General features: G+C 49.6%; 1 protein-coding gene across 7 annotated transcripts; it reads left to right on the forward strand.

Annotated features, from left to right (window-relative positions):
• Positions 1-1,154: 1,154 nt before the first annotated feature.
• On the forward strand, positions 1,155-23,710 carry ANKRD24 (ankyrin repeat domain 24). Of its 7 annotated transcripts, none has more exons than XM_072601813.1 (20): positions 1,155-1,401; positions 1,971-2,057; positions 2,345-2,475; positions 10,177-10,265; positions 10,746-10,810; positions 11,083-11,140; positions 12,961-13,031; positions 13,251-13,357; positions 15,066-15,253; positions 15,754-15,782; positions 16,416-16,496; positions 16,657-16,764; positions 16,983-17,027; positions 17,237-17,335; positions 17,711-17,783; positions 19,399-19,517; positions 20,099-21,574; positions 22,422-22,544; positions 22,658-22,723; positions 23,175-23,710. In XM_072601813.1, the coding sequence occupies exons 1-20, from the start codon at positions 1,231-1,233 to the stop codon at positions 23,181-23,183; spliced, it is 3,195 nt and encodes a 1,064-aa protein (XP_072457914.1). In that variant the 5' UTR covers positions 1,155-1,230; the 3' UTR covers positions 23,184-23,710. The 7 variants fall into 7 exon arrangements, 6 of the variants coding, with proteins under 6 accessions (XP_072457914.1, XP_072457911.1, XP_072457912.1 ...); XM_072601810.1 differs by having other exon boundaries at positions 1,156-1,401; positions 20,099-21,646; XR_011965571.1 differs by having other exon boundaries at positions 1,157-1,401; positions 20,099-21,646; positions 22,658-23,004.
• The last annotated feature ends 24 nt before the right edge of the window (positions 23,711-23,734 follow it).

Raw genomic sequence — 23,734 nt, forward strand, 5'->3', positions numbered from 1 at the left:
TGGAAGGTGCAAAAAAGGAGATTTCGACTTCCTAAAAATTACAGCTCTGCAAAAGGGAAAGAGGGTATCTTGGGAGGCCCTGAGTCCCCCAGCACTGGAGGCATCAAATGAGATCATGTGTAAAGAACTCCGCATGCTCATGGCAATGACATCAGTGGTGGTGGTAACGAAGAAGGTGTGGTGAGGGCGATGGCTGGGGATGGCAGTGCTGATGAGAGTGATGCTCTTGATGAGGACAGCAATAATGATGGTTGAACGACAACAGAGGGAATTCTTATTCAAGGAGGGTTGGACTATGATCTCTGAAGCCTTTCCAGCTCTGAGATTCTGAGTTTCTGTGAACATCAGAGCTTGAAGAGCCGGAAGCGACTTTAGAAAAAAAAAAATGTCACAGCTGGGAAAAGCCTTCAGATATAGACCATTAACCCTGGAAGGGACCTCAGAGATCAGCGAGTTTAAATTTAGAGACAGGAAGACACTTGATGGTTACCAAACATTTTCTCATAAGGACATGAAACAAAACTTAGTCCAGCACACCCAACAAGCTCTGAAACATATGCTTTAGTTTTATTCTAGGGGTGAGAAAGAGGAGGTGAAAGAGGGGCAAGGGGGGAATGGAGGAGGGAGATGGCACAAAGAGAGTGGGATGGAAGGGAGGTCAGGAGGTGGTAGGCGCACGCCCTTCACCCAGGTGAAGTGTCATAAACTACTTGCCCAGTTTATGTCCAGGAACCTTCAGACTTCAAAAAAAATAAGTTGGGGGAGCTCTGCCCTGTTCTTTTCTCCTTTGAGACATTTCCCTGAGGAAAATGGGTGTTTGGGGTTCAATGGGCCCCTTCCCTGGATCCCTCTACCTTTCTCACCCCACTAGGAAGGGCCTGGCCAGGGGTAGGAGTGAGGGAGGGGTAGGGGTAAGGGCAGAGATGGGGGACAGGAGGGGAGGAAAGGGAGTGGGGGAGGCGGAGGAAAAAAGAAGCTTAAGGAGAGAAGAGGACTGACCGGGTGGAGATTAAGGGGGAGATACTGGGAAAAGGGCTGGGGGAGATACTGGGAAAGGGACTGGAGAAGAAAGGGTGGGGGACGAGGCTGGCTTGGGTATTGGGGGGAAGGGGGGAAGATGAGGCGGAGTTGTGGGAGGCTGGGAGGCTAGGGAGCTGCAGTGTGACCGGCGGGAGGCAAGGAGGGGCGGGAGAAGCAAGAGGAGGAGCAGGGACCCGCGGGTCCCGGGGGATGAGGCTGGCTGGGCTCCCGTCCCGTATTCGGGCAGCACCGCCCAGAGCCCAGAGCCCCAAGCCCCGGGCCCCAGGCTTCTCCAGCCCCAAGCCCCGAATGGCCGCAGCCCCGGAGCTCGCCTTGGACGTGATGAAGCAGATCTGTCTCTGCGCCACCGCCTCCTTCTCGGTAGGAGCGGGGCAGGGGCAGGGAAGGATGGGACAGAGGTGGCAGTGGTTGGGGGGCTGCTGGCTCCCCCCTCCTCGCCCCTGGACTTAGCCCTTACCTGGGTTCTGGCCCCGCCTGGGATCTTCTCAGACCCTTAGAATAGTTGGGGTTGTTTTCTTGTGGTTGGTGGGGGTGGGTGTCGGAGTTTGAAAGAATCTCCTCGGATGGGGGTGAAGTTTATAGGGGATAGAGTTGGGTGGGAATTTAGGGGGCAGAGGATTTCAGAGGGATAGAGTGGGTGGGCATACACTGGAGTGAGCTGAGATTGGAAGAAGGGGATTTGGGGTTGATGGGGTTTTAGGTTGTGGAAGGTTAGGGATGGAGCTGGGGAGAGGCTGCAGAACACAATGTAGGAAGTGGGGCAGGGGAAGAAGAGTTTAGAGAGATGGAATTGATGAAAATGGGTTGGGGGACTGAATTGGGGGGGATAGATTTTGAGAGATGGGCTTCAAGAGAATGTGCTGGCAGACAGGCCAGGGGCCCTGCCCCAGCCCAGGACTGCCCTTCCCAAACCCCACCCCTGCTCACAGCTATGGCTGAGCCCATCCGACCTTGGCACCTGCCCCCCCTGTGGCCGATGCCTGATCCCGAGGCCCACAGCGAGAGGTTGGCACCAGGCAAGTTGGCAGGCACAACATGATGGGTGGACAGGGAAGGGAGAGAGCTGAGCCAGCTGGGGGCTTCAGGTGCCCTGCCGAAGACTACCCTCTTCCATACCTGCCCATTAGGCAAGGACAAAAATGACGGGCAGAGGGGAAGCAACTGTGCTTTGAGTAGTGTTTGGAGATCCCAGCCTGATCTGCTTTCAAGGTCCAGGCTGAGACAGGAACCTAGCTGGGAGCTAGCTGGGGAGGAAGGGGAGCCAGTGAGCACACACTAACCCCATCTCCTGGCTGCCCAGCAGAGCCAGGACTGGGGAAGGAGTGATGAGAAGCTGATGCAGGCTGTGGAGAGTAACGACGCCACTCGAGTCTCTGCCCTGATTACCCGAAAAGGGTTGGTTCCTACAAAGTTGGATCCGGAGGGCAAGTCCTCGTAAGTGCCCCACCTAGCCCCAGGGGACCACCAATGCAGCACGCCAGGAGAGTGGGTCTTTGGTATCCTTGGGAAGGATAATGCCTTGGGATGAGGGCCCTCAGTTCCTTTGCTCACTCATTAATTCATTCAAGCATAGGGCTCCCCTTCATTCGTCCTTCAATCCAGATGGACTGGCTCCCTCGTACCCTTTAAAAAATGTTTGACACTTAAAGCTTTTCATAACCTCCTCCCATGCCAGTCTTCTTATCTATTCCACACCCTCTGTAGTCCAGCCACACTGGCCAACTCGAAATTCCTTGAAGAGGATGATTCCCCTCCCATCTTCATACCTTTGCCCTCTGTCCCCCTTGCCTGGAAGGCACTCTCTTCTCACTCCAGCCTCTCAGAAACCTTCTCTTCTATTGAGAGCTCTAGTATCCTGTTCTACACAAAACATTTCTGGATCCCTTCAACCTCCAGGGCCCGCCCCTGCCCACCTTGGATCTAGCTACTTTCTATTTATTTGCATACATTCTCTTTATACTTATTTTGTATTGATACATGTGTATGTAGATATATGTGTACTTTTATTGTCTCTCCTGTTAAAAAGTAAGGCCCTTGACATTGGGGACTATTTCATTTCTTATCTTTGTAGCTCAGTGCCCAGGGAATCTAATAATAATTGATAATAATAGCTAACATTTATGCCAGGCAGTGTGCTAAGTGCTTAATCATTATTATGTCATTTGATCCTCACAACAACCCTGCAAGGTGGATGCTATTATTATTCCCATTTTACAGATGAGGAAACTGAGGTATAAAGAGGTTAAGTGAGTTGTCCAGAATCATACAACTAGTAAGTGTCTAAGGTCAGACTTGAACTAAGATTTTCCTGACTCCAGACCCAACTCTTATCTCCTGAGGCCTCCACAAATAAATATTTGATTGACTGATTCATTCAACAACTGCATCTTAAGAGTCAACTTTGTGCAGAACAATGCACTGGGCACTGGTAAGACAAACAAAATTTGGATAAACTCCTGCCTTCCTGGAACTTGTAGCTTAGTGCACAGGAAGGTGCTGACTCTGCTAACTGTCACAAAATGTTATGTGTGTTTTAGAGAGGAGGGGAGGCCAGAGCTGTAAATTCATCAGTGTGGGAAACTCCCAGTTGGAAAATTCTTCAACCAATGGAGTTCTGGAACATCGTTTTAGTGTTTCCTGGGGCATTGAGAGGTCAAGAGACTTATTTGTGGACACGGGATATGTTGGAAACAGGCCTCAGTGCCCTAGTCCTCTTGATTCCAAGGTCAGCCTCTATCCACTATGCCATCCTGCCTCTCATAAGTTCATTAGAGAGAGACACAGTGATAATCATGATGGACATTAATGGCATGCTTTTAAGTCAGCAAAGCATTTTACAATACATTATCTCCCATGAGCCTCGAGACAACCCTGTGAGAATGGTATGGCACGGGAAGAGACTAGGCTTTGAGAGGTTAACTACCTCGTGTTGCCCATAGTCACACAGCTAGCAAGTGGCTGAGGTGGGATTTGAATCCAGATCTTTCTGACTCTAAGGTTAACATACTACCCATTATGCCATGTTGCCTCTGAAAATTAAGTGCTACATGAGATCCAAGAGGGAAGGGCTTTACTGACCAGAGAGATCAAAGAAAGCTTTCTGGAGGAAGTGGTTGACAGGGGAAAGGGAGATGGATGCCATTTTAGGTATAGGGAAAAGGATAAGGATTGGACTAGATGAACTTAAGGTCCCTTCCAATCCAGAGATTTGATGATTTTGGTTGGACAAAAGCACAGAGATAGGAAAATTCAAGGCATGTGCCAGGATGGCATATGTTTTTCAGGAGCAAAGAGTGCTTGAATTAGAACAATGGGAGATGAAGCTTGGAAAAGTGAGGGAGCACCAGATTAGGGAGGGACTCCAATACTTGGAAAAGGAAGATGAACTTCAACCACCAGGTAATAAGGAGTCAGTTTTAAAATGGCTAAAATTTATATAGAACCTACTATGTGCCAAGCACTGGGCTAAGCTCTTTACAAATATTGTCTTAGTTGAAGCCACTGAAGATTTTTTGAGCAGAGCAATAACAGGACCAGATCTATGCATAAGGAAGATTGATCCTAAAGCAGTGTGAGGGACAGACTGGAGGAGACAGAGAATGAAGCCCACTGCAATAATCTAGATTCTAGAGGACTAGGGAGGAAGGCTGGTAATAGAGTGTTAGCAATGAGAACAAGGAGGAGATAGATATGTGGGAAACACTGGAAAGGTAGAATCAAGAGGACCCAAGAGATTAGGCATTAGGTGTGAAGCTCCCCCTGATCTAAGGGACCTCAATTCAAGGTAATGAGTCCTGACTTTCCACGGTCTTTGAGTGTGCTTGACTCTCTGGGCACAGGGATCAGACCCCTAACAACCTTCCCCATCTCTTTTATGGCTGCCACCAGCTGCCTATTCATTTTCGCTGCCTCTTCTATACACTCCAAGTGATAAAAATAAAAACTAGTAGTAATATCTCATTTTATCTTCTTAACAGCTCTGGGAGGTAGGTGTTATTATCACTCCCATTTTACAGATGAGGAAACTGAGACAGAGAGATTAAGTGATTTGCTCAGGGTCACACAGCTAGGAAGAATACGAGGCAGGATGTGAACTCGGATCTTCCAGATTCCAGGTCCAGCACTTGATTCACTTTGACACCTAGCTGCCTTTAGACAAGATAGAAAGTTGTGCATTGGTAGGGACTGAGGAGAAGAAGAGCAGGTATACAATTATATATAAGGAAAAAGAAGGTGGTACATTCTAAATCAGGGGTGGGGAACCTGTAGCCTTAAGGTCACCTCTTGACTAAGCAATACCTTACTATAGAATCTTAGACAGGAAGTAACTGGCTGAACCTGTGTTTGAACTCAGTTCTGATGTCAAAGGCAGGGCTCCTTCCATTATACTTCGATATTTACTAAATTAATCTTTAACTAAAGTTCTCAAGGTCCAGCTTATTATTATTTCAAAATGCTTTCCTTAAAACAACTCCATGACGCAGGTAGTACAGTTTTTATCCCCATTTTATTGAAGATAAAAACTGAGGTTAGGAAAATTAAGAGACTTTGATCACAATTATTGAGTGTGAGAGTTAGGAAATGAACACAGGTCTTATGCCTCTGAATCTAGTGTGCTTTCCACCATCCCTCCTTGCCACTTGTGGTCCCAATTCTCCTAGGCCTTGGAGATAGGCCACTTTGCCCCATGCCCACCCAGGAATGGAGCCTCAAAGACTAGAACTGTCCCCACACCAAGTTGTGGTTCACTTCTCTGGTGCCTAGCCTGAATGAATTCATAGGATGAGAAGCCTGAGCTTGCTTTCAGTCAATCAAAAAGCCTTCTGTGCTATCACTGGTTACCTAGATATCTGCCCTCCCCCTTCCTGAGGAAGGGGGGAAAATATGCTGTAAAAGTAAAACAATAGTGCGCTGTCATGCAGAATAAGAGATTAAATTCAACTCAATACCAATTTTATTCCCAAAGTCATCCCAAAGATACCCCTTTTTCAAGGCCCAAATTTTTCTATTCTGCATCACCCAAGATGTTCATGATGGTCAAGATGGCAGCTCTAGCTTATCTGGGTTGATGCACTCCTGGGAAAGGGCTAGAAGTTCCTCCACCCTCACCCCCAACTCCCACGCAATATCTGTTCATTTTCACTGGGGGCCTTCCAGAGAACCCTCCCCTAACTTTTTAGGCTAAACCATTCATGACTCTAACGGTGGGGATTGGAGGTCCCCTGCCCTCTTCCCCCTCACCTCCAGCAGTTCAACAAACATCTCAACAGCCTAAAGTTTTGAAAAGAAATCTGAGTTTAGGTGTGGCCAACAATGCTACTTAATTCCTCCGGGATGTTATGAGGATGAAATGAGATAATCTATGTATGGCAGCACTAGTTGTCATTTTTTATTCATTCCATTGCTGAAGGCATGAGTTGGATCATAATGCAAGACTTTCTAGGGTGTAGCTAGATAAAGGTGTGTATTAGGGTGGGAGTGGACTGGGGAAGAAGGGGTAGAGTGGAGAGAGAATTCGAGAGCAAGAGGTCTGCGAAGAATCACTGGGTCTCTAGAACTGTGGTAATATAGGAAGATGTTGGGTAGTTGGGCAGTGGGCAGTTGCCAGCCAGCTTCGGTCCTGAGTTCTCCTGTCAGTAATGCTCAGTAGCTCCCCCTTCCCTACAGGATAAAATCCAGGCTCTCCATACTGGCATTCAAGTTCCCCTCCCAAACTGGCTTCAGATTCTCTCTTTCGAGTCACCTCCTCCTGGTTCAACTTTCATCGAGACAGATGGGATGACTCTTTCCTGAGAACAGCTTGTGCTCGCCTCTTTCTTGCTCTCTACTTTTCTGTTCCTTGCTCTATAGCTAGAATCCCTCCTCTCTATTACTCCACCCCTAAAGGCTTTCACTGAGCTAAGCTTGGCCCTGAGAAGAAGGAAAGATCAATATGTACAGCTCAAAGGTCAGCCGGTGCCAGGGACACATCCCTCCCATTAACTCTGTTCCCTTAGGGGTGGGTGGGGAGAGGTAGCTAAAACACAGTGCTCCTTCTCACCCCACTCCCGGGACCCCAGAATATTAAAGTCAAAAGGGACCTCAGCAGCCCTCTACTCCAACCCATACTAGAAAGGACTCCCCACTAAAATATAATTTATATTATAATATAAAGGAACCCCGACTAAAATATAATTTATAATATAAAGGATTCCCCACTAAATATAATTTATATTATAACACAAAGGAATCCCTACTATGATATAATATAAAGAAGTCCCCACCAAACAAAGTTGTCATCCAGCCTTTACTTGAAGACTTTTATCCATCTGGTGAGGGCAGAGGAGAGAGGGCACCTACCACCCCCTCAGGGCCCCAGTGCCTTCTCTCTCTTTAATAGGGGAGGGGAGGATACATCTGGGAGTGTCTCTACAATTCTAAGCCAAGTCCCGAAGCTCCTCCTAAGCAGAGTGGAGTGGTGGAGAGAGTGGGGCCTGGAGTTTAGGGGCATAGATCTGCCAGACTTGTATGATCCTGAGCCAGTCTCTCTAAACCTCAGTTTCTTCATCTGTCATAAGATCATTGAACCAAATGTTAGCACTAGAAGAGAATCTTAGAGGAGCTTATCAGTTCTAAACCCCTCTTTTTATAGATGAAGAAAGAGTGGCCCAGAGGGGTTAACCTCTCTGTTGTCAGTGACTTGTATCAGGCCACATGGGGAAATAGCAAGGGTAGTATTTGACTCCAAGTCCTGAGTCCCCAAATCCAAAGCTCTTTCCACTAGATTTGGAATGGAATCCTGTCAAAGGAGGGGATTGGACTGAATGATGGTATAATGATAAGATGTGGAGTCAGAGGAACTTGGCTTGAGTTCCAGCTCTGCTCCTTTTTTGTGTGCCTGACCACCGACAGTCATCTAGCATGCCTGGGGCTCATTTTCCTCTTCTGCAAAATGGATTCAAATTTAAGGACCTCTACATTTTCTTCTAACTCTAAATCCTCTGACCTCTCATCACTAAGTTCCTTCTAACAGTCTGTGATCCCTTGAGGATCTGCTCCAAGGTGACCTCCTCCAGAAGACTTCCATGGGCTTTTGAAGCTGAAAGCATCCCCTCCTTCCTCTTTTCCCCGTGACTCTTTGTAACTTTCCTAGGGCACCTTCATATTTTACATTGGGGCATTGTTTTCTTGATGTACTTTATGCTCCCTAAAAACTATGGACTCCCAGAGAACAGGGACTCTGGCCAGTCAGTCAGTTAATAAGGATTAACCAATGTATTATTAAGCATTTTTTCATGTGCCAGGCTATGTGGTAAGCAAAGGGGATATGAAGGTAAAACATTGGGGATGAATGATGCAAATAACTATGTAGGTACAAGGTATACCATAGTCAGAATGAAGACACTAGCACCAAGGTTTGGGGATAGGGCTTAGAAAGTCCCCTGCAGAAGGTGCAAGTCTTAAATGAAGCCAGGAAAGCCAGGAGGTAGAGGCAGAGGTGAGGAAGGCTTAGGCACTGGGTGGGGGGCACACAGAATGAGTGTCTTGTGCCAGGCACCGAAAGTAGGTCACTGGAGTCGAATCACAGAGTACATAGAAGTGGGAAAAGCCTGGAAAGGAGGGGAGGGACCAGATGGTCAAGGGTTTTAAATACTAAAGGGAGGATTAGGACTTTGCATAGAGTGTTGAAGGTGGGAGGGTTTAAGATGCCAGACTTCAGCGGTTTGCCAACATTAGGGATTTTAGGACCCGCAGGAGGGTGGGAGATATTTGGGAGGTGGCCTTTCGTAGGTACCCACTCTTTCTGCTTAGGTTTAGGGCCTCCCTCATCAGGGAGAGGCCCTGGGGAATGGGAAAGTGGGAAAGGAGCTCTTTCAGCCTTTGATATTGGTAGGTAGGGAGGGTGCCCTCAGATGTCCCTGGCTACTTCCTTACTACAGACCATCCTTACTACCCATGTAACCAGACCACGGCAATAGCACCTGGCCATTCTTCCTGCCTCTGCTGTCTCCCCTTTCATCCTTCATAGTGCTATCACACTAGTCTTTCTTAGCTGAAATCTGGCCAACCCAGTCCTCTGCTCAAAAATCTTGAGTGGCTCAACCTCTTAAGTAAAATTCAGACTTCTTGCTTTGCAGTTTAGACCCCCCCCCATAGTTTGCCAGCTCTTCCCTTTCCAACCTTGGCTCCTGTTCCTTCGGCCAAAATGCCCTCATGTTTCTTTCATTTGTTCTTCACCTTTTGAATTCCTATGTATCCTTCAAAGGTCAATTCATATTCCACTTTCTCCAGGCTGCAGTCAGTAAAGATCTTGCCTCTCAGCCCTCACACAGCCCTTTCTTTTGTTCTTCAATGATGCACTTATGTAATACCTGGCAGGATAACTGTGTCAGTGATTTATCTTCAGAGACTGTAAACTCCTTTCGGGTAGAGAATGTATTCTTTCTATGTCCTCAGCACTGGACTCTGGACCCATTAGGTACTCAATTCAACAAGCATTTATTTGGGTCCCACTGTTTGCAAAGCCCTGTGCTAGTTTCTGGGAATGCAGAGACAAACCTCTGGCATAGGAGAGCTTCCACTCTGTTGATTTGGGGGTGAGGAGAAAGAATTAATGGGGAGGGGTTCAAGGAAAAGCTTCCTGTAAAAGAGAGAATGAATTTCAGACATGGGGACTACCTGGACAAAGCAGAAAATGGAATGCTGATTTCAGCAAGTAAGCCAGTTTAGATGGAATATAGAGGATGTGGGAAAGGGAATAATGTGAAATAAGGCTGAAAAAAGGAGGTGGGAGTCAAGTGTGGAGCACCATAAATGCCATCCTGAGGAGTTCGGATTTTATCTTTGAGAAAAGCAATGTGGTTCTATGAAAACAAAGCTCCATTTGGAGTAAGAGGACCTGAGCTCAAATGGTTCAAATGACTCTTGAGCAAGTCATTTAGACTTTCTCCACCTCAGTTTCTTCATTTGTAAATGGAAGAGGTTGGGCTAGAGTCCTCAGAAGTGTCTTTCAACTCTACATCTTTGATCCTGTAAAATGGGGAATCATTGAAACTTCTGAGCAGAAAGGTGACCCCTGATTTAGGAAGATTTGGAGGCTGTGTCCAGGGTGGATGTTGCATTGTATTGTGTTTGTTGTGTTGTATCACATCCAAGGTTCCATTTGGCTGCGATGCGAGGAGCAGCGGCCTGCCTAGAGGTGATGCTGGCCCATGGTGCCAATGTCATGAGCACCGATGGCTCAGGTAAACACCCTTCTCTCATGCTGGGACTATAGTTTGAAGATTAGGAAAAAGCAAAGGGAGGGCCCAACATTGGTGGTTTTTAACCCTTGCCCTGTCATGAACCAGAGGCCAGAATGGGGACTTATGATCCCACTGATATTGAGGCAACATGGTATAGTAGATAGGTAATGAATTCAGTACTGTGCTGAGCCCTGGTGTCTGTGACTCCCTGGATGACTGGGTAAGTCCCTTCCCCTTGTGAAGCCTCCATTATTTCCTATCAAATAGAAGATTTGAACTAGAAGATCTCTAAGGTCCCTTTCCAGTTCAAACTTTCTGGTTCTGGGAGTCAGGTTTACTCAGGCCTCAGCTAATCCAGGGTGGGTAGTGGGATTGCCCTTTTTGTAACCAGATTAATTTGGGCTGGCCCATTCTAGTTTAGGAAATGTTATTCCCCAAGTGCCTCCAGGTATGTGACCCAATGGATTTTCTGTCTTTCAGGTTACAATGCCCTCCATCTTGCAGCAAAGTATGGACACCCTCAGTGTTTGAAACAACTGCTGCAGGTTCACCTTTCTTTGGGTCTCCGTTTTCCAACAGCATTAGATAGTTTCTAAGGTCCCTCTCAGCTCTCTATGTTCCAAGGTGCATTCTACTCTGACATTCTCTTGTTACAGTAGGGATTCTCCATGCTGTCCATGCTGTCCCCCAAGGAAGCAAGGAGTCTCTGGGCCTACCAGGGAATTAGGAGCACTGAGAGAAGAGGTGGGAGGGAATAACCATGAACCTATTGGCCCTTCCTGGTCTGGCCTCCCAACACTTTTCACCTCTACTTTAGGCATCCTGTGTGGTGGACACTGTGGACAGCAGCGGCTGGACAGCGCTCCATCATGCAGGTGAGTACTGAATCCTGACCTCCCTTTCCTCCTCTCAGGCACTGCATTTTTTCAGGAGGGAACTCTGGAGCCAACATTGCCTCCTTGCTTGGGACCCCCCTATTCAGCAAGTGTCATGCTTCAATCTGCACCATAATATAGTGAGAAGCCAGCCACATGAATCCTAACTCTGCCTGCTATGATATGGACATGGGGAAGTACTTCTTAGAGGCTGTTTAATAGATAATACAATAAAAACAACTTACAATATTATGTGGGGAAAGTACTTTGTAAACTATAAAGCATTATAGAAATGTATATTATTAATGGGTGACATTGAGTCCCTGAGAATGAAACTTTGAGGGCCAGGATAGTTTAGCCTTTTGGAGAAAGTCTTAGACTGATCTGGATTCTAGTTTGGCTCTGCTACTGACTTCAGCAAGTTGCTGTCCTTCTCTTGACCTCAGTTTCTCCATTTGTACTTCAGCACTTTGAAGGATACATGATAACTGTGGGTATAACCTCTACCACATACAGATTGTAGCCATCCCTCTCCTTGGTAGATAGCTTAATGCAATGCTGTGGCTAAAATTAAAAAAAAAAAATGATCCACTTGTCCACATTCTAGTAAATTGACTTAGACAAGAGACACACATGGCCTGTAGTTGAAGGCTTTTCCAAAAGATAGGAACTGCATCCTAATACTCGCTTGATTGCTATTGTGTTATTATAACCTGTCAAACTTTGCAGTCTGCTTCCATAACCTTTGAGGAGGCAACCGGACACAGTGGAGAGTTTGGAGTCAAGAGATATGAACTTGAATTCCGGTTCTGCCACATATTGCCTAAGTGACCCTGGGCAAAAGATAGCTCCCCTAAGTCTCAGCTTCCTCATTTGCAAATGGTGGGGGTGGTTGGATTGGATGGCTCTAAGGTTCCTTCTGGCCCCAGGTCAATAACTCTGTGAGAGCCCAGGCTCCACTCCATGTCACAAGACTTGTTTCATCAGAGGAGGGCTTCATTGCAGGCTGCTCATCTGCAAAATGGGCCCATTACCTACATTTCCTTCCTCATAGGGTTTGAGAAAATGGATATGAAATTGCTTTTGAAAAATCTTAAGCACATATACAAATATAAGGATAAGTAAATTTAGAGGCTGATGGTGCTAGGCACAAGATTTTAAAGAGTGAAGAAGACTCTATTGAGGCTGCCATCTTTGACATAGCCAATGCTTGAAGTATAAATGTAGAGGGTGTGACTATGAGGCACCTAGTCAATGTGATAATAAATACATAATGAAAGCTAATATTTCTATCATACTTTAAGGTATGCAAAGTGTTTTACATATATAATATCATTTGAGCCTCAGTAACTCTGTGAAGTAGGTGCTATTGTCATCCCCATTTTACAAATGAGGAAACTAAAGCTGGGGTAGGTTAAATGACTTACCCAAGGTAATACAACTAGCAAGTGTCTAAGGCAGGATTTAAACTTCAGTCTTCCTGTCTCCATACACTACTCTACCTAGCTCTCTCTGGGTGATGTCTTTGTCCTGACCTTGAGGTTGTCTCTTCATAGCAGTTCATCTTTAGGATTACATCTCAGTATTTCATCCCTCAGCCAGGACGAGGTTACTCTTTATAGAGCTGAAAGGTATCTCAGAAGTCATTTAGTACAACTTCCTCCTTTTATGAATGGGGAAACTGAGGCTTTTAAAGGGAAAAAATTAATTATCAAGCAGGGAAGAATCCAGGTCTTCTGATTCCAAAGCTTTTTCTGGATTGAGTCTTCTCCTCCCTTATCTGATGGCTCCCTTCCTTTCCTCTTCTGTCCCTCCCACAGCGGCTGGTGGCTGCCTGGCCTGCTCTGAATTGCTTTGCTCCTTCAAAGCCCATCTGAACCCCCGAGATCGGGTGAGCCTTCTCCTTTGCCCTGGATAAGGTGTGAGCATGCCTTATACCCAGCCTGAGTTGGGCAACGTCCTTCTCTTCCTGATCTTCACTTTTGGGTTGGGGATGCTGTAGTGGGAGAGCCTCGACTCACCTGGAGTCCCCCTACCCCCACCTGCACTCCTCTACCCTCAAGGCATCTTGTTTCATGCTTTCTCCTTCTCTCCTCACCCGCCCTCCCAGTCAGGTGCCACTCCACTTATCCTGGCAGCGCAGATGTGTCATCCAGAGCTCTGCCGTCTCCTCCTGCAGCGTGGAGCTTCTGTGGATGACCGGGACCAACAGGGTAGGTGAGTATGCTCATCCATGGAAACAGTTCCTGGGCTTTGGCTGAACTGAATGAACTGCTGGAATTGGTCCAGAGGACCTGGCCCTTGCCCCAAAGATTTCCTCTTTTTCATCTTTCTTACACCTTCACTAATCATCTAATACAAACTCATGTCTTCACACCTTCTAGTTTGGGGATAAGAACTCAATTGCCCTAATGTTCTTTTTCCCTTTTCCTGTGGCCACTCATATCTTAGGGTTCAGTTCTAGCATCTGCTCTCTCCCATCTCCTTTCTGTGTTGGCCCCCTGGGTCATTTTCTGTTGTTTCCTCATGAGGGTGTAGAAAATACAGACATGGTAAAACTAAAGTTGTGTTTGGAAAGAGGTGAGAGTCCTAGGATCCAGTGAGAGCACAGAATGGGACTGAGCCCCGGCTTTCTCTTCTGTCAGATAAGGCACAACCCACCTCCAAATTCAATCAAATAATTATCGTCAGGCACTGTGCTAAGAACCAGGGATATAAGACCTTCCCTTCTGCTCGAACAATCCAACACACAAGCAGAGAAGTATCTATGTGAGCTATAGGACAGGAGGGTAGCACTCATACCCAAGAGGATCAGGGAAGGTTTTCCAAAGATGTAGGCACACAAGATGAGCTTTAATACATGTTTAGTGATGTTAAAAAAAAAAAAAAAGCTAGAGATTCTAAGAGGAGGTGGGAATGTATTCCAGGTCTAGGGGACAGGCTGCGGGAGGAGATTGGTCCTTGGGGAGTAGACATCGGCTGGTTGGTCTGGAACATAGATTGCAAGAAGGAGAACACAGCACAGATTATTGCTGCACAGAATGCTCTTTGTAAACACTCAAGTGCTATAGAAACATGACTATTACCTGTCCAACTGAATACTGCCTAAGCCTCTCTCATGGTCCTCTCCTGGCCAGAAACTGGCCCCCTTGTGATTAACATCTTCCTCAAAAGAACATTGAATTTGGGAATCTACTCACTCCAGGGTTCACTCAGATAAGAGGACTGAAAGCTCAAAGGGACCTTAGAGACAATCTTCCAACCCCCATATTTTACAAATAAGCAGACTTAGGCCCAGAAGGATGAAGACTTGTCCATGGCAGTGAGTGGTATAGCTAAGATATCAAGGTTCCCCGATGTAAGATCCAGAATCCTTCTGGCCACACCACACTTGCTGCCTGCAGCTCTGCCCTACAGACAAAAGCAGATCTTACTTGAATGAGTAGGAGGCAAGGTTTTGCCACAAGTCCTACAAATCTCTCTCTCCTTTAGCTACCTAGTAGTGATGGTAGGGGAGGGTCCCTCTCCCTTCCCATCTGGCACAATTTGAAATGCACATGTCAGTTGAAAGTTGGAGAGCCTAGCTTCCTTCTATTCCCACAGGTGACTGGATGAATTAGTTGTCACCCTGGGTATCACCTGACATCAGCTGGGATAGGTGCAGGAATCACTTTCTGTGGGGGCCACATTTGGGTCTCATTTTCAGCCTGGACAAACAATGGGACATCTGGGTTCTTTGACTGCAAGCAAATTGCTTCTCCTTTAGGGCTACTTCACAATTTGGTTCTTTCTGTGCCAGGGCTGGGGCTGTGTGTGTGTGTGAGAAGTTCAAAACAGGCACAACAGAACTGAAGATGCTAACCCAGGTGAGGAGGATTATCTCAGGCCCCTTCCAACTCCCATTCCACACCCTTTTCTGTCACAGGACAGCTCTGATGTTGGCATGTGAGGCGGCCAGCCCAGAGACAGTGGAAGCGCTTCTACAAGGTGGTGCTCAGCCTGGGCTCACAGATGCCTTGGGCCAGGATGCTGCACATTATGGAGCCACAGCAGGGGATGCTCTGATCCTGCACCTGCTACAGGAAGCCACACAAAACCAGGTTCTGACTAGTGGTATGTGCAGATCGAGGTGATGTGTGAGGTGGGCACAACCCACCTTCGTTGGGATTTCCTACTTGCATTTCCCAACCCTGCTCCATCTTAAGGTAGTTCTACTACTCTTACTACTACTACTTCCCCCCAACTCCCTTAGAGGGCTTCTCTCCTCCCCTGAGGGGACCACTGTCAAGAAGCTTCTCCACTTGGGCATTTCATGATCTGCATATTCCCCTGCTCCTTTGACAATCTGAGTGCACCTCCACCACCAGCCCAACTCACTGTAGGGTTTTTGAATGATCTTCCTCCACCAAACATGCCGAAATTAAATGCATCTGGGGGTAGGAATTATACTGCGACCAACCCTGGGTCCTATCAAAGCAAATTCCCATTGGATTTGGTGTCAAGTCCCCAGCCCCTCCCGGTACCTTCTCTGCGGCTTGGGGGTGACAGGAGGCAGAGAACCAGGGTCCCTAAGCTGGGACATTAACTACTGCTTTTATCTCCACCTACTACAGAAGAGGAGTCAGCAGAAGTGTCTTCTCAGGTATCAGTCACCAAGTCTTTACTGAGGTCACATGCAGCCTAGTGTGACCAGCCCCTGTGTGCTAGGTTGAGGGGGTAAGAGGAGCAGCCCTGCCTTTGGAAACTTCCCAGTCTTGGGTGACAGAGGAACAAATCTGGCCCTGCCCTTTGGTGGGACTCTCAGTCTGGTGGGAGACAAAACTCAGGCGGAGGAGGGGAGAGACAGCAGTATAGGACAGTTTAAAATCAGCTGTGGAACTGCATGGCTTAGACTCAGATCTGGGCTGTTGGAACTCAGAGATCAGCATAAGCTAGAGAAGTTAGGGAAGGCATCCCAGGGGAGATGCGACTCATATCGTGTTTGGAAATTAAATATTTGAAGAAAAACCCCTTTCTTCCGCTCCTCTTTTCAGCCACTTGTACTCTGGGTGGGTGGAGATAGCAGGCTAAAAGCTGGGGTGGTGCACAGCTCTATCCACTCCCTCATCAATGAAATTCTGACATCTCCACTGCACTGTATTACGGAGGGCCAGGGAAAAGGGACATCCAAGCAAGCTAATGACAGAATCAGAACTTTAGAACCCAGGCAAACGGGAAGGGGGTGTGGTAGTGCTGGAAGGATGATTCCCCTACATTCATCTGTTTCCCTCTATAGACATCTCAGTCCAGTCGGGAAAGGGCAGCAGCCCCCAAGAAGAGGAAAGCCCCTCCCCCTCCCGCTAGCCTCCCGGTCCCGGTAGGGAGAGGCCCTGAGGATGGGGTTGGGGGAGGGAGAGAGCTCACATGGAAGGTCCAGGCTTGTGGGGGCACCCCACCTTGTGCATTTCTCTCTCCCAATCTGGAGGTGTGAGGGACAAATCTGATGGTCCAGGGCCTAAAACCATCGACTACCCTAGGATGACAGGGAGGCTTATGAAGAGATTGTTCGGCTGAGACAGGAGCGGGGTCAGCTTCTCCAGAAGATTCGAGGCCTGGAACAGCGGAAAGAGAAGAAGAGGCAGGAGGCGAGAGCTGGGGGAAGGGGCATTACATTACTTGTGTGTGCTGGGGGGTAGGGGTGGGGAGGGAACAGGCCCAATCTGAAGGGAGGTAGAGAGATATGGAACACAGAAGAGAGACAAAACCTTGTGAGAGAAGGAATGGAACATGGGGAAGGCTGGTAAGGGGGTTCTAAGGCCACACAGGCTCTGACCAATCCATTTCCTCTCGTCCCCTCTCATAGCACCTGGAAGCAGAAGACAGCTCTCTGCAGAGCCTGGAAAGACAGGTTGGCCTGCGGGGTGGGAGAAAGGGACTGATAGGAGACAGGGAAGAGACACAGGATGCTGGTGTCAGGCCAGGCCTGTGGGGCCCACTAGGGGATCCCCACCGATGGCGTTTCCTCCCAAGCAGCCTTTGCACTCTGCTATCTGTGGTTGACAAAAGCCACCTCGAGGGAGGCAGGTCATGCAAACTGCTCCCACCCATCCACCCTAGGTGCAAGAGTTACAGCAGCTGTTGGCTGAGAAAGAGGAAGAGAAGGAGAGTCTGGGCCGTGAGGTGGAGAGTCTGCAGAGCCGCTTGTCCCTTCTGGAGGTGGGGAGCAAGAGGAGGAGGCACCCACAGACACACATGAACACATACAGACACAGAGGGACACACCTGTACACAGGTTTACAGATACATAAACATGAATACACACAGACACACTGATTCACATATTTGCCTTTGAAAAGTTCAGAGAGGAAATCTTTGCAGGGGCTCTAGCAGGGGACAAGGGGGTAGTGTTTAGAAGAGTGATAAGGGACCCCAAAAAGTTACAAACCCCTTTCTGCATCGACTGAACAGACCAAGCAATCCATCAGTTTTCTCCAGTACCCCAGCTGGGCAAGGTGGGAGAATGGGGAGCTCCAGTTATGACCACTCGCAGGCTAAGAGGGGGCCCCTGACCCAGGCTCTGCCTCCTCTCAGAATGACAAGGAGAACACCAGCTATGACGTGGCCACATTGCAGGATGAAGAAGGGGAACTGCTAGACTACCCAGGTTTGCAGCCAGCCCGGGGGAAAGGGTGGGTGGGGAGTCATGGGTGGGCTTGGGTTTTGTCATGCGGCTTCACTTCTCACAGAGCTAGAGTCTTATTCCCCCTAACCTTCCAATCCCTGCCCCCACCAAACTAGACCTGTGAACTGCACAGCAGTTCAGAGCTGAGAGAGACTGTAGATACACATACTGTCAAATCTGGGAGGGGGACCTGAAAGTCCGACTTCATTCTCTAGGTGAGTAAACAGATCTAGAAAGGGGATGAGATTTACCCAAGATAACACAGTGAACCAGTGAAATAGCTGGGACTAGAACCTAGGCCTCCTGACTCCAACCCTAGCTAGGAGTGTCTCCCATCCCCTACAAGGTTTTCTACCATCTTAATAGGAGGGAATCTCATTTCCATTCTATACAAGAGGACTCCTTCATTCTAACCAAGGCCCCAACTCAAAGGATAGACTAGGCTTTAGATCAAAGGTTTTAAAACTAAGGGTTTGAAGTTCAGGCCCTGAACGGAATCCAGGAGTCTGCCAGCCTCTTCCTTCCCAGCACAAGATAAGGGATCTCCAGCCTAAACCTGGATAGTAGACCAATTGGCTCCTCTGGCCAAATTCTCTATTTTTTTTGGCTGCACCATCATCTTCCTCATCACCTAGAGTTGAATGGTAATTGGACTTTTCTTCCTATAGTTTTGATGTATTTCTAAGAGGACTAAATTTGGAGTCAGAAGAGCTGAGTTAAGCTCACTGCCATGGTACCTGCATGCCTCTGGGCTTCCAGTCTTATTGATGATCCTTCTAAAGCAGAGGTTAACTTTTTTGTGTCAGGAAGCCCTCTGGCAGTCTGATGAAGCCAGGACCCCTTCTCGGGATTTTTTTTTTTATTCTTTAAACTGGAAGAAATGCTAAATTTTAGCTAGAGGTTAAAGTAAAAATAAAGATGTAATTTTTTTTTTCCCATCCAAGTTCAGAAACCCCCTGAAATCTTTCTATGGGCCTCAGGTTAAAAATCTGTTGTAAATCCCATCTCTTTACTTTCCCTCACATTCCCTGCCACTCCCTCCCTTCCACCTCTCTCACCTGAGTTATTGTAACAGCTTCCTTAAAGGTCTCCTTGCCTGCGGCCTTTTCTTTTTTCAATCCATCTTTGATGTGCGGCTTGCTCTCACTAAGGCATGGGTCTGACCATGGCAATCTCCTGCTGAAAACCCTTCAGTGCCACCTATTGCTTGCATTCAAGATGCTCCAACATCTGGACCCAAACCCACACTCCCCACACCCACAGCCTACCAAACTGGACCACTTACAGTTCCCTGATCTTGACATGGCACTCCTCTTCCTACCTATGCAAGTCATCCGGAAACTGACAATTCACTTCCTCTTTTCTGTCTTTTGAAGTCTTTCTTTAAGACTGAGCACATGTCTTTTTCTCTAGGAGGTCCCGGTTTCTATTATCCCCCACCAGCTTCCCTTCCCCTTCATGTTTTCCTAAAATATTTTGTCTAGACTTTTCCTTGGCTCTCATTCCACCTTGTGTTAGTTGGGACATTTTAGGACCCCCAAATTCTTCACTTCATGGACTCCTAGGAAATGTGATTTCTAAAAACATGCTTCTGCAGGAGTCGATGGGCTGCTGTCCAAGGGGCTGAGCCCTGCTGCCCAAGAATTGCTAGCCTCCCTACAGGACCAGGTGGCATCACTTACTAAGCAAAACCAGGAACTGATGGAAAAAGTCCAGGTACAACCCAACCTTATCCTGCTCTGTTTCAAAGCCTTTTCACTTTCCAACCTCTTTCTTCCACCACCCCTCTTCTTCCCAGGCCCCCTCCCCTAGGGAGAGGGGGATTTTAAAGATGAGGACTCACTCCACTATGGTCACCAGGTGTGCAACAGAACATTATAGTGGAAAGAATCTTTAGAAATAATTTAGGCAAAACTTCAAAAAAAGTGAGACTGATAATAGCTCACTTCTATAGTGGGTTAAGATTCAGCTTTGTCTTTTCTTCAAACCCTTTAAAGAAGATGTCATACCTATTTTACAAATGAGGAAAAAGAAATTCAGTGACTAAATGGGGGGGGACTGGGATTTGAAGACCAGGGTTCCCAGTCCATTTATCTTCGTGCTCTTTGGTCTCATGTGGAGGAGGATGCTGAAGGTCCATGGGAGGGACGCCTTTGTCTCCACCAGCCCTTTCACACCCCACCTCTCCTCTGATTCTGGCTAGTCCCTTCACTTCCCTCAGTGTCTTCAGCTACAAAGTGGAGATGGGCTGGATGGGCCAGGATATTCCCTCTAACTCCTCCTTCCTCCTTTCTTAGGTCCTGGAGAACTTTGAGAAAGACCAGATGGACTTGGAGGCCTCCGCGGCCTTCATCCCCGTCCTCCTCTACGACACTCTGAAGGCTGAACTGGAGCAGGTCCGGAGGCAGCACGAAGAGGCGCTGCGGGCCCTGGAGCAGCGGGGAGTGGAAGAAGCGCTGGGAGCGCTGGAGAAGGAGGGGAAAGAGGAAGGGAAGGAGAAGGAGCCCGGGGGGAAGGAGGAGAATGAAAGGGACAGGGACGAAATAGAAGGTGAAAATGACAGGGGAAAAGAGAGAGTGAAGGAGAAAAGGAAGGATGAGCCTGAAGTGAAAGAGACAGAAAAAAATGAGAATGGACCGAATGGGAAAGAGGAGGAAAAGGACAAGATGGAAGTGAGGGGGAACGATAAGGGGGAGACAGAAGCTGCCGCCGGCGCAGCAGGTGAGGACCGGAATGGAGAGGCCGACCCACGGGAGTCGGGGCCGTCGGGGCCTCCAGGGCCTGCGGCTGAGGACACGGCCCAGGCCAGCCCCGCAGAGGCCTCTGAGCAGCTGCAGGAAGAGCTGGAATCCCGGATCCGTGCCCTGGAAGAGACCCTGCGGCAGCGGGAGCGGGAGGCTGCGGCAGAGCTGGAGGCGGCCAGGGGCAAGTTCGAGGCCGCTGAAGCTGAGGCCGGCCGACTGCGAGAGCGAGTGCGGGAGGCCGAGGGGCCGGCCACGGGTCCTGTCACCGGTGGGGGCAGCGGCGACTCGGCGCAGCTGAGGGCGGCCCTGGAGCAGGCCCGAGAAGACCTCCGGGCCCGCGACGAGAGGCTTCGGAGGCTGGAAGCCCGGGCAGAGGAGGCTGCGGCCCTGGAGGCTGAGAGGGACCAGCTGCGGGGGCAGATGGAGACGGCCCGAGGGGCGCAGCAGCGGCTGGAGGAGGAGGCCCGGGAGCTGCGGCAGGCGCTGGAGCGCGGCGCCCACGAGCAGCGGGAGGCGGAGAAGCAGCTGGAGGCCCTTCGCGAGCAGTTGGCCTCCACCTGTGTGCCCCGGCGCCAGCACGTGGAGGCCGTGGAGGAGTTGGGCCGGGCGCGGGAGGAGGCCGAGAGCCGGGCGCACGAGCTGGAGCGCGTGTGCGAGGAGGCCCGGCGGGGCCTGGCCGAACTGCGCGAGGCGTCCGAGGCGGCGGCCCGGGAGCTGCGCGCCAGGGCGCAGGAGCTGGAGCAGGAGCTCGTGGTCAAGGGCAAGGAGGCGGCGCGGCTGCAGGCCGAGCTGGAGCGCGAGCGGGCCGGGAGCGTGGCGCGGGCCGAGCACGAGCGCGTGGCGGGCGCCCTGCGCGCCGAGGCCGAGCAGCTGGCGGCGCGCCTGGACGAGCTGGGCCGGCGGCACGAGAAGACGAGCGCCGAGGTGTTCCAGGTGCAGCGCGAGGCGCTCTTCATGAAGAGCGAGCGGCACGCGGCCGAGGCGCAGCTGGCCACCGCCGAGCAGCAGCTGCGCGGCCTCCGAGCCGAGGTAGAGCGCGCGCGCCAGGCTCAGGGCCGAGCGCAGGAGGCCATGGACAAGGCCAAGGAGAAGGACAGGAAGGTGTGGGGGTGGGGTCGGCAGAGGGGCGGGAGGAGGGCAGGGAGGCGGGCGCAGGTGGAGCATCTCCTTGTTGGTGGATGGACGGGGATGCGTCCGGGGGTAGAGGGAAGGCTGCTGGACACTGGCTGGAGGGGTGGGGTGGGACGGACGGCGGGCCCACCGAGGGGGTGGCGCGTGAAGTGGAAGTACTGTGGGAGGCAGAGAGGTGGGGGGTGAAAGTGAGGGCAGGTGGTGCAGGGATAGAGGGGTGGGAAGGAGGCTGGCATGGTGGGCACGTGGGAAATGATGGGATGGGACGAACTGGGCAGAAGGGCAGTGGGGGACAGAGACCGGTATGGGGACGGAAGCAGGAACCATGGGGATAATGGACGTTAGGGGCAGTAGAACTGGTGGAAGGTGGCCAGGGCGAGGGAACAGCCTTAGGGACTGGACTTGGCCCTTTCTGAGCTGAGGTAACCTTGTGCCAGGGCGTTTTATTAGGAAGGTATAGAGACTGGAGAACAGCAGCATTTCTCCCGAGACCCCTCAAAAGGCCATCTTGGAGAATTATCACTGTCTCTGAGCATCTCCTTGTTGATTGATGGACAGGGATGCCGCTGGGGTGAAGACTTGGGAAGTGGCTGAAGGAGTGGGGTGGGACTGAAGGGTCTTTGCACTGCCTCCTTTCCTACCTAGATGTGGCCTGGGGGGGATGGGGAAAAGGGGGCGTGTTTCTTTAATTTGGGCTGTTCAAAGATGGGACTTTGCAGTTACTAGTGCCTCCAATCCTCCACAGATCACAGAGCTGTCCAAAGAAGTCTTTAACCTCAAGGAGGCCCTCAAGGGCCAGCCTGTTGCCCCTTCACCAGAGGTGGCCACTCTCCAGGGCCAGGTGAAGACACTACAGCAGCAGCTGGAGGTGAATGGAGATTCTGGGTGTGGGAATTGCCTGGCTTGGGCTCTGCATGGGGAGGATGAGGAAGCCCAGCATGACTTCCTCCATCGTTTCTCTTCCTTGTGCCTCCTACACAGGACACACAGAGATGTCACAGCACAGTGGTGGCTTTGTATCGGAGCCACTTGCTTTATGCCATCCAGGTCAGTTTCCTCTCTGCCAGTTGGGACATAGGAGGAGGTGGGTCACTGGGCCTGAACTGGTAGCAAGCAGAATTGGGTTAATGTCAGAGGTATGGAGTTACGGGGCCAGAAAGGTGGAGGACTCTGAGGGGAGAAACTTGCCAGCTAGGACTGGCTTGATGGTCTCACATGGAGAGAGACCATTTGGATTGCTTGGGGCATCTGGGTCGTAAAAGAAGCCTCAGAGGATCCTCAAAAGCCAAGTGGAGCCTGTAGTCCAGTAATCACAGGACAGCACTAAGGTGAGTTAATTTCCCAGACTAAGCCCATTACCTCAGCCACTATTTTCAGAAATGCCCTGGATTATAAAGGGGAAATAGGCAAAAGAATAGGGATGGCTCACTGTGGCCCATCCTGAATGTTCCTTTCACTTGGAGGTTAATTCTCCTGTGTTCGTTCTCTCTCTCACCAGCATGTATGAGAAGGAAGGTTTTGCCCTAGGGTGACACCCTCCTCCCATCCCAGCAGTAACATCTCCTCCACTCCAGGGTCAGATGGATGAAGATGTCCAGCGAATCCTGAATCAGATCTTACAGATGCAGCGGCTCCAGGCACAGGGCCGATGAGAGGACTTGGGCCCTGGCCTCACCCTCTGGCACTGCCCAGGGCACACCTTCTGAACCTGGGCATCACTCCAGGAACACTATCCAAACATGGGCATACCTTTTGGACCCAAAGCACACCCAGTAGAGCCTGGCACCACCCTAGGACAACCTCCAAACCCAGACACGGTCTCTGAACTTTGGGCCCCCTCCCCTTTTTCCTTTATAGCTCATCCCACAAATGCCCCCTTTCCCCAAGCTTACCTGAACACTCATAGAAAGGGGGGAAGTAGGGAGGTATTGAGATAGTGGCATACGGCCTCAGAACCTGAGATCCTGTGATAATCATTTAGCCCATGGCCTCCCATCCCAAGACACACCAATAAACTTATTTATGTTCACAGAATGGAATGTGATGTGGCTGGTCTCT

Source organism: Notamacropus eugenii, chromosome 4, assembly GCF_028372415.1.
Source record: "Notamacropus eugenii isolate mMacEug1 chromosome 4, mMacEug1.pri_v2, whole genome shotgun sequence".
In the NCBI taxonomy this organism is placed as follows: domain Eukaryota; kingdom Metazoa; phylum Chordata; class Mammalia; order Diprotodontia; family Macropodidae; genus Notamacropus; species Notamacropus eugenii.

What these genes read in the sequence shown, in the direction of transcription:
- ANKRD24 (XM_072601809.1), top strand. Translation starts at nt 1,231, where the DNA reads ATGAGGCTGGCTGGGCTCCCGTCCCGTATTCGGGCAGCACCGCCCAGA. An exon ending in GTTTGAAACAACTGCTGCAG is followed by an intron (nt 10,811 to 11,082) that starts GTTCACCTTTCT and finishes CCTCTACTTTAG; the next exon opens with GCATCCTGTGTGGTGGACAC. An exon ending in CCGCTAGCCTCCCGGTCCCG is followed by an intron (nt 16,497 to 16,656) that starts GTAGGGAGAGGC and finishes CGACTACCCTAG; the next exon opens with GATGACAGGGAGGCTTATGA.